The sequence below is a fragment of the Cynara cardunculus genome (genome assembly GCF_001531365.2).
Source record: "Cynara cardunculus var. scolymus isolate 2C chromosome LG 1, CcrdV1, whole genome shotgun sequence".
Classification (NCBI taxonomy): Eukaryota; Viridiplantae; Streptophyta; class Magnoliopsida; order Asterales; family Asteraceae; genus Cynara; species Cynara cardunculus.
The window spans coordinates 7,719,843-7,730,695 of record NC_037528.1 but is presented as its reverse complement, the minus strand read 5'-3'; the positions used below and the strand labels follow the sequence as shown (position 1 = coordinate 7,730,695).

Sequence of the window (10,853 nt, the reverse complement as noted above, 5' to 3'; positions counted from 1 at the left end):
AATATAATTTTTTATAAAGATAATAATTAAACATTATGTTAAAACTCAATAATTATCTTAATTATATTTTAGATTTCTATATTTAAAATGGATGTTTATCATTTATTTAATTATGTTTATCAGCAGTTAGTTACACGAATTTAAAAATAAAGGTTTAATAAATTGTACTTACGTAAAATTACTTGTAATCTTAAATTTTAAGTAATATGCGTCAATAAACAGTACTTCATGCATAAAAATTGTTTTTAAGAGTTTTTGTCAAATATTTTATAATATAGTATAGATAATATCTATTATTTATTTTAGGGAAAAATACAAAACAAGATTGCGTAAAAAGATCAAAATGCTCCATGATTCAACTTAGGGACCATTTACATACCCAAACTTTTACCAATAAGAGTTAACATTCTAACTTATTTTACTGGATAAGATTGTTATTTATCGAAACGATATATTGTATGCAACAATTTATACAGTAAGCTTTTATTGAGTAAGAGTCGCATTCACTTACTGCGTGAGACTCTCAATCCTTATTATTGTTTTTACTAGGTGGGTTTTCGACCTTTGTCATGTTTATCCAGTAAGGTAAGTGACCCAGTATGGTTATAGTTAATAGAGTTTTTTTAACAATGTTCAAAGCCTTTGCTAAATACTTACTTTGGTAAGCACTTATCTGTTCAATTATCTTCCCGAATGAACATAATAAGGACCGAAAATCTTACCTGATAAGAGGGAACGCAAAGATCAAGAGTCTTACTTAGTAAATGAGGGGTGATGACTCTTACTCGTTAAACGCTTACTGGCTTCAAGATGCTTACCAACAATCCGTTTTGATGATTGATAATGTTACATGATAAGGTAAGTGAGGGTAATGTCTCTTGCGGGTAAGCGCTTATCGGATAAACATTTGATAAACGGCTCATTAGTCACAAGCGTAGTTCTAAATAAATTTGTAATGGCATCAAGGTTTGGTTTCAATGCCACGTTAACTCTTATGACTCACTCTAAGGCTTGGATTGCGTTGTAACACGTTATGGCACGTGACGCGTTATTTTTAAATATATAACTTAAAAGGATAAATGTTAATTATATACGAGACTTAAAAATTAAATAAACACAAAAAGGATATCCAAGAACTAAAACCTAAAATAGATAAATACGTACTCTCATTTCCGTACACAAAGAGTCGAACACAAATTCTTCGAAATTTGAAGAAAGCAGTAAGTAAAGATTCATGAGATTTAAACCCGATTTAGCACTCTTAATATTAGTTTTTATAGGCTCGATATACTTGATACCAATGGTTTTTTTTTTTTATTACTTTATATGAATCTAACTTTTTCAACCGTATATTCATAAAACTAACGTTGTTGTCTCATCGTAACTCGTAAGGTTTGAAGTTTGATCTCATCATAAAACCTTGATTATAAGAACCATGAAATAACAAATTGAGCACTAGGAATACCAGATTCCAGATGTATAATAAAAACATAGCATACGAATCCTATTCATAGTAAACATCAAAACACATAGGAAATCACAATTCACTCTTTATATTATTTTGATTAATTTATAATTTATTATTCTTTTTATTCTTCTAGATTGTCCTGAAGAGTCAAGAATATAAATGAAACAATTATTTAGAAAATATTATAATATATACTAACAATACTTCACTAGTAATCAAGACCTATTAATGAAGATATTTTTGAAACGGGTTAAATGTATGAAATAACAATTTATTTTTATAAAAATTTTTATTATAGTATTTTATTTTTTTATTACAACAATGTACTTTCAAATTACTTTTTATTAAGACATCGTACTTTAAAAAATCTACCTATTATAGCAATGGGTTAACCTGTTATCTTTTAAACCAATTAACCACTTGATTTTTTTTGCTTGTGTGGCCTTAATGAGATGATGTGGATGACACATCATTTTGATGACTTCACTAAAATAAAAACTTATTTCAAATTATTATTAGTGATTTTCATTTTTCATTGATATGGTTTAAAAAAACATTTAATTTTTTTGATTTTTTTTATTATATTGCATGCAAATTAAATATTCTAGAGTAAAATATTTCTTAAATAAATACGGTACATTATTTTCGAGATATATTTTTTTTTGTAAAAAAAACAACACTTCTTATTTTATGTTGTTAAAAAAATACATAACTATTAAAGTTCTCTCTAAAATGTTAACGAAATAAATTGTGATCTACAATTTTTAATATTGTTATATTAATAAATAATTCAAAAAATCTAATTGATTTAATATATTTGTACGTCAAATAAATTTTTTTGAACAAATATAATATATTCTTTAAAAGATAATATTTTTTGTAAAAAAGGAACAATTTTTTTAATTCATTTAATATATTTATTAAATAACATGTAAAATATCTAAACATTAAAATTAAAAGTAAATTGTTTAATAAGAACTAATAGATACTATAATAAAATAATTTTGAAAGTGCAATACTATAATAAGAAAGTCGCATCACTATAGTACATGTGGACAACCTATATGGACAATGAGGTAGCATGGAAACCTAGCATAATGGGTAAATTTAAATAAAAAGGTTACCCAATGCTATAATAGGTAAATTTTTCAAAATACAATGTCCTAATAAAAAAATAGTTCGAAAGTACATTGTTGTAATAAGAAAAACTGAAAGTACAATGTTATAATAAAAAAATTTATACAAGTAGATTGTTATTTTATGCATTTTGCCCTTCTCGAAACCGATAAACAAAAAAGGAAGTGGGTGTGAAATGGGGGAGAAAAGATGTCATAATTAGATTTTTTGTGTTATAGCTAGGAAAGTTATACCTAGCCCAAGTATCATATTTGGTTATTTACCAAAATCGTTTTTTTAGGGACAAGCTTATGAAAGACCCAAGGGAATCCATGTATATTGCAAACTATCAAAGGGAAGACTTTTGATTACGAACCTTTCGTTGAGAAATCTGTCGTTAAAAAGTGATTTGTCATAAAATTGTCAAAAGAAGTTGATGGGTAAATTATGGGTGAGTAATTCAAATCAGTGACAGATTACTCAGGTATTCTTTGGGTGATCCGTTAGTATTTTCTCGAAAAACATCAGATTTTATCGAACTATTGGTATTTTCTGGATGATCCAGAGATAATTACCGAGACAAATTTCCTTGAATAGTTTTTTTTGGATGAAATTCATGTTTTGTAAGGAATACGTTACATTCATCGAGGTTATTATCAGAGTGTCAGATCATGCAATCACCATAACTTGATGGCCCTACGTTTCTTATGACATTTCTTTAATACCAATCATTCATTCAAGAAAAGTCAAACGAAACGTGGAAGGAAATAGTCTCAAAATACATCGTTAATTAATTAAACTAAACCTTATTTAATTTTGAAGTCTAGAGAAAGGAAAGCATTATTGTTGTTGGCCATTGTACTTTATGGGCACGAGGCAAAGTGGTGTTTTCCTACGAATAAGTTGGAATCCTTCCTCTTCCATGTCCAAATCTCCCTTCTTTACTGTTTCCCAATCGAACAAGTAAAGAAGGTTTGCAAKCGTAAACTCTACGGTCGAAACAGCCGAATTATACCCTGGACACGCTCTTCGGCCCCCTCCAAACGGCACCATCTCAAAATGCTTCCCTCCGAAATCGACCTGAATTTCTTCAAACCGCTCTGGATGAAACTCCGTTGGGTTCTCTTTCCAGATTCTTGGGTCCCTTCCGATCGCCCAAGAATTGATCATCACTTTTGTCCCGGGGAACACATCGTATCCACCGATCTGACACCGGCTTACGCATTCCCGTGTGATCAAAAATGGAGGAGGAGGGTGCAATCGTAGCGTCTCCTTCACTACCATCTTCAAGTATCTCATCTTCGTGATATCTGATTCATCCACTCTCGATTTTCTTCCAACACAGCTTCGAATTTCGTTTTGCAGCTTTTGCATTATTCGGGGATTTTTAATGATCTCGGACATTGCCCACACCATGGTTACAGCACTTGTGTCGATTGCTCCGTTAAGCACATTCTGTGATGTTTATATAAATTCTCAAAGTCATTACCATATTACATCAAATATGTCTAAAATTTCTAATATACAGTCAAACAATAAATGTGTTGATCATCAAATAATTTTAAAAGAAAAGTGTTCAATTACCATCAGAAGTCCCTTCATTTCATCAGCAGTCAGCCGAGAAATACAGTCATCAACAAGATCATTTTCATGATCGCTATCTTTTCTGGCATTCTGATCAAGATGTTCATCAAGAACCATTTGCAGAAACCCATCAAAATCACTAAAACACTTCTCCAACCTTCGATTCCACCCACTTAATTTATCCAAAATCCACCCAAACGTCGGAAAAATATCCGAAAACGAACCACTGAGCATGACTACAGTTTCATCAACTATCTCTTTCGTTGTTTTACCATTAAACATCTCATCTCTATAGCTCTTACCTAATGCAACCTTACAAACAACATCATCTACCAGATGTAAAAGCTTGTCATCTAGGTTAACAATGGTGTTTGCAGAAAGAGAACGAACCAGACTCTCCATCTCTATCTCCATTACCTTTTTAAACATTCTACTCCTTTTAGCACCCAAGAACTCGGATACCAAAACCTTTCGCATTTCCCTCCAATGATCGCTGTGAGGCGAGAAGGCAACGTCCATGTAGTTGAACGATAATCGCTTGGAACCCTGAGAGATCGGTCGCGTACACATATCCGGATCGTGTGTTTTTAGGACCTGACTGGCCATTTCAGTAGAGGAAATGACGAGAAATGGTTGGGTACCAAGGTGAAGAAGCATAACCGGACCGTATTTCTGGGAGAGATCCCACAGGGTTCGATGGATGTCTTTTCCAAGCACTTGATGAAGGTTTCCGATCACCGGAAGCCATGGAGGGCTAGGGGGAAGGTTACAGGTGGTGGTGGATGAGGTTTTCCGGCGTAAAGTGTATATGAAGATGAAGGTAAAGAAGAGTATCAGTGTTGGAAGAAAGTATGAAGGGATATCCATGTGGATAGATTTTTGGATGTGTAGTGATGATTTCCTCGTTTTCTATTTATAGAAATCCGCGATCTTGTCTAAGACCGTCGCTGATTTGAGGCAAATATTAATGGTTACGTCCGTTTAACCGTCGTAACCGTCGATCTTCCTTATAAATATATAATTTCGTGATCAAAGTAGTGTTTTATTTCGCATATGATTTTTTTAGATTATCCCGGTACTAATTTCATATAAACCCAAGGCATAATAGGGGCGAGATACAGTATTTAGAAAGTGATTTTCAAACACGATATAGAAAATTATCCAAGTAATTCTAACCACAAAACCCAATACACATGGTGGTGCCACCGTATTATTTCTCCGTCGAAGGGTAAAAAAATTTAGGTTCGTGAAAGGTACAACCGTATTAAACTGTTCTGTGCCACTATATGTATTTTGAAACTACAATGAAAACAAGTTTTATTTGGTAGAGTTGGTTTGCAAGGCTTTTATTCCACTCCAGACCTAAATTCAAATCTTGTTAGTGTCATTTTCTTAGTTAAATAGTGTCACCAATTGAAAAATATTATATATATTTGTTTTTTATAGTCAACCGGTACCATTATTTGAAATTTTTTCCCTATAGTTTTTTCTTATAGTCAAATGGTGCCACCGTTTGAAAAAAATTCTGGGTCCATCCCTGCCAATACTATACAAAACATCGTCTACAACACTGAGATAAATCTTTCATTGACAACAAACATATAGTATATGTAAATCATAGAATTTAAATCCGAGTTAATTTTATCAGGGTTGGGTTCCGGTGAGAACAGAAGTTATTGTAAAACACGTAAGAAGAGATCTCGACCCTTGGATCAATCCTAATTGGATATCAACACTAGCTAATGAGGTACACTAAGATATACCAGATTAATTTTGTTCTAAAGCATAATCATAAGTGGACATGAGATTAAAAGTGATCAATGATTTAAGTTTCTTCCTACGTTTCTCACTGTTCTGAAACCAATCATTCACCAATTCTATCATCCGTTTCTTTATCAACACCCTACCGCTTCTATGGTTTCCCACTTTTTATTTGTGGCGGAGAAGAAGGTCACGGAGTCCATCAATTTTCAAAAGAAAAAATAAATGCAGAAAGTTGACTATTGTTCATCTTTAAAGAAATCTTAAAACATGAATACAGAAAACATAATCTAAAGAGATTTTGTCCTAGCGGTATCCAGTGTCTTTATTTTTTTTGAAAGATTAAGAGTTCAAACCTCATTAAAAATAAGGAGGATGTGTAAATTTAATTTTTATATTTGTTATATATAAATATTATTATATACAACCACAAGGGTGGTGCCTGATTGGTTTGAGTTTGGCTCCAAAGATCAAAAGTACCAGAAAGTCTCAAGTTCAAATCCAAGGAGAAATAAAAATCCCCTTGGTGGCCACGGAGGTTCAAATGCGCTGATTTCGGGCTATCTGCAAAGCAGATGGTCGTCCTGAAATTAGTCAGCTTGCATAGCAGATTAGCGGGTTGGATATCCAGATTAATAAAAAAAAATTATTATATACTTAAAAGGAAAAGTTATATTCATGTCAATATTGTTGTGAAAGAAACCATTAAAGGAATCCGTAAAATTTTCAACCATTGACTTTTGTTGGAGCATTTATAGTCACAAAATATTCTGATTATTTTTTATCATATATGATTTTAAAATATCAAGACTATAAAAATGTTTATTTCATATAAAATGCTTGCATCTAATTGAATAAAACAAACAAAATTAGGTTTTGGGGAGAGGGGTGATCAAAAAACGATCAACCCAGATAACCCAACTTGAAAAACTCAATCTGAGTTAACCCGTCATATAATCTATACGAAATTAAGACAAACCGAATTTATTGGGTTGAAATTGGGTTAGGTCCAAAGTAAACGGTCCGACCAACCTGATACCCGATAAAGTTTTAGCGGTTTTCTCTAAATTATTTGTATTTCTCTTTAATATGTATAGGTTACCAAAAACGACTCGGAATAACGAGCAATGAAACTCATAGAAGGACATTACTAAAAGGTTATATGTAGTACATAAATATTTGATAAACTCGTATATTCTCTTGAATGATTGAACATATTTCAAACGAATGTTTCCTTTATTTTTTATGTTCTCAATGTTGATTTTATTTTATTTTAACACAACTCTATCAAACTGACCAACCCACATGGGTTAGGTTGGGTTGGATAGAAAACTTTCAAATCGTCAATTTTAGGTTGAGTTATTTAATGTCTTCAACCTGATCAACCCAACCCATAAGCACCCCTAGAAGTTTATAATGACTTATAAGGTATAAGCTGCTAAATGGATGGATCTTATCAACGTCTCATTGTTCCTAGTAGCTCAGTGGTAGAGCGGTCGGCTGTTAACCGATTAGTATTCATAAATTAGAAAATTTTATAAAGAAAGTCAGAAAAAATAAGGGAAAATTCTTACGAATAATGTCCTCTAATGATGAACAAGTGGCTAACTTGATCCTCTTCCCCAGGGATCCCTAATAAGGGAACCACTTTGAATTCGATATAAGAGATTTTATTTTCGATCCATTTCCTTCACCACCGCGAACCCCATTTAGATTCAGGCATGCTACACTGGTTGATCATATATTTCATTAGAGTTCTATGATTCAGAGTATCCAGCCAATCCCAGGGAACAGTGAAGCTTCGTATTCTCCAGATACCGTCATTGCTTCTTCTCCGGGAAAAGAAATTCACGACCCGTGGGACTTCTACCTCCTTTCAGATATAAATTTAAGTTTTGTAATCTTATAGAAATGTTTCTGAAATTTATAACAGTTATAAGAATCAAACAAAAGTATATACAAATTTGGTATGTAAAACCCAAAATTTCGAGGAATAAATAATTTTACCTTCATTAATATTCTTTTCATTTTTTTTCTTTTTGAATTATAAAACACACACGTACTTATATATATATATATATATTAAAATAAAGAAATTAAAAGAAGTTTAAAAATCGAACCAAAAGTGAAAGAAAAAATCAAGCCAGGGGGTTGTAGGTCATTTCTCATAGTACAGGGGTAGTGTCTGGTGAAAAGTGATCCAACTTTGAGGGACCTGTTTTGTAAATAGTACAAACTCTGAAAATTTGAAAACGATTTTTCAATGAAATGTTTAGAGAGCTCCTATTGGCTCGGTTGGTCAACGAATAAGCCAAATAAAACAAGATTTAAGTAGGTCTCGTTGTCTTCTTCATTTAGCTCGAAACCACTCGGTTTTTCGTGGAGTTTTGAAGGAGAAAACCGGAGTTGAAGTTCAAGTCAAAAAATCATCGTTTCTCGTCGATTAGAGGTAAAATATTCAGCCAAAATTCATGTTCTTTATATGGTTAGCTTCGTTTTTTAGTCCTCTATGGAACCCTAGTAGCCTTATGTTTCAGATTTGGTGTTTTATGGTTCGATTTTGAAGTTTAAAGTTTCGTTCGGTTAGTTTAAAACTAAAACTTTAAATGAGAAAATGGAACTCATTTCTTGACGAAAATTTATTTTTTATTATGTCAAAATGTTGGTAAAAATATTACTAAGGTTTTAGTACAAAAAGAATGAGGAAAAAAGATCAAAAAAGGGTCAAATCGGAGCTCAAAATCGGGAATTAACGTAGCCATGGCTGCTGGGTATTTTTGGGGTTTCGACCGGGTTGAGTCGGGCCCAAATCCGACCCATAAACCTGTATTTTGACCCATTAAAAATAAATGATTATATGTGTTGAGCATAGGGATCGAACTCATGACTTCCTGTTGAGGGGAGGCATGCATTAACCATTTTGATAAGACACCATTTCATGTTATTTAGGATTAGAAATTCCTTATGTTTAATAATTAACTGACTTTTGTTAATAAATTTTTATTATAACCCCAAAATTTAGAAAATTAAACTTAACTTCTAAAATTTTATTAACTCCAGAAAGTTCCTTGGAAATTTTTAGATGTGTAGATTTCAACTTTACTTTATTTATTTTTTTAAAATTACCAAAATGCCTTTAAAATTAAAGAGTGTGTATTTTGAGCAATACGAGACCATGTTGTTTTGTAAAAATACTGTCAATGTTGAAATTTACTACTTTAACTATGTAATTATTTAGGGATAATTAGATGATTTTTTTTATTGAGATTAAAGCGTAGCTCTTGAGTTTTATATTATATATATATATATATATATCGTCTAGACATTTATTTTATAAAAGATAATTTTATAGAGTTATAAAATGAATAATTGACTATACGAAGTGTTACTCGAGTTGTAAATTTATTATGACGCTTTTAATTCGAAATATGTAATTATTAACATGTCTATCATATAATAGATAACTTAATAATCACGTTTGTGATATCGTTTTAAGATATATAGCTAGACGATACACCTTATGTCGGAACTCACGGTTCCTATAATTTTAATTGATGTGAGAAGCGTTCTTAAGCATAGTTGACCAAGGTTGACCCTAGTCGACGTAGTTGACCGTAAGTTGACTTTTATGTTAGCCTTTGGGAGAAATTAATCATTTATATGTTATTCGCTATTATAAATTGTAGGTTACCAGTCAGCGACGTTAGTTAAGCAACCTTCGTTATCAGGTGAGCCTTCATGAGATTTCACTGAGATGCATACCTAAGTACAAATTTATTTTTGCATGATGAGTTGTTGATGATGTGTACGTATGCATGATATTTCAATTACATACATGTTATGATATATTTTACATGTATGACATGCTATGTGTTTAATCAGTTTTCGAATAACTCTAGCATGTTATTCCATATTAAAGTTTTACGATTTAAGGGTGGGCATTTGACCAGCAAGTCACGACCAGTATAAAACACGACCCCAGATAAGTGGGTGATCAATTAAGACTGACATATCAACCCAGGGTGTGTTTGTGACTAAATGACCCATACCCGACTAAACATTATATGAGATCTCTTATTTTCAGTGTTTTAAATATATATATTTTTAAAGTTGTGATTTTTATTATAAAGCATGCATATATGCCATATATGTCAAGATATGATTTTACTTACACAAACCATGAACTCACTGAGCTTTATAAGCTGATTATAGTATGCATCTCAGGGCCAGATAGTTCGAGGTTAGATAAGGGCAAAAGACACGCTTAGAGAGTTGTTAATTATCATCTTATTTTTAGTATTTTGTCTAGCAGCGTTGTGTCGATCTTTTGTAACTTAACCTGGTATGAGGTAGGTTAGAACTTAAGTTAATTTTTGGTTGATTCAAAGATTTCCGCTGTAAACGGTTTTATTTTAGCCGTCTTTTGGAGTATTTATTTAGGAATTTGTTTCAGATTACGTAACACAAAAAAAATAAAAATAAAAATGAGGGTGTTACATGGTATAAATAAGATTAATTTAATATTTTACTAAAGAGAAAAGTCTAAAAAATCCAATGAACTTTAGTGTTTGTAATGATTAAATCATTGGACAATTTTTTGGAACAAATAAGTCCTTGAACATTCCAAAACCTGTTAAACACCTCTTTGAACTTTCTAAAACCTGTTAGGTACATCCTTATAACCTATAAAACTGATTAACGTAGTAAAATAATGAAAAAAACCAATGAACATTCATATCTTGAGCGATAAAGTCCCTAAACCTTTTTTAAACCAAAAAAAATACTTGCATTATATAAAATAAAATATACCAAAAAAAATATTTACATTTATAAAAGATTATTGATGAAATTTATTTTGATTAAAAACAAAAGATATTATGTCAGTAATTTTTCAAATTAAAAAAATAAAAAAGAATTTAAAAAA

General features: G+C 31.5%; 1 protein-coding gene across 2 annotated transcripts in view; it reads right to left on the bottom strand.

The window, feature by feature from the left end:
• Positions 1-5,048, bottom strand: part of LOC112520758 (cytochrome P450 71B4-like) — a 15,340-nt gene extending 10,292 nt beyond the window's left edge. The window contains exons 1-2 of one of the 2 annotated variants that reach the window (XM_025129311.1): positions 4,169-5,041; positions 3,309-4,039 (exon numbers count right to left, since the gene is read on the bottom strand). In XM_025129311.1, the coding sequence (XP_024985079.1) occupies positions 3,425-4,039; positions 4,169-5,035 (1,482 nt within the window). In that variant the 5' untranslated portion in view covers positions 5,036-5,041 and the 3' untranslated portion in view covers positions 3,309-3,424. Of the gene's footprint in view, positions 1-3,308; positions 4,040-4,168 lie in introns of those variants that run through there. The other variant, XM_025129302.1, reaches the window with a different exon arrangement.
• Positions 5,049-10,853: the final 5,805 nt, after the last annotated feature.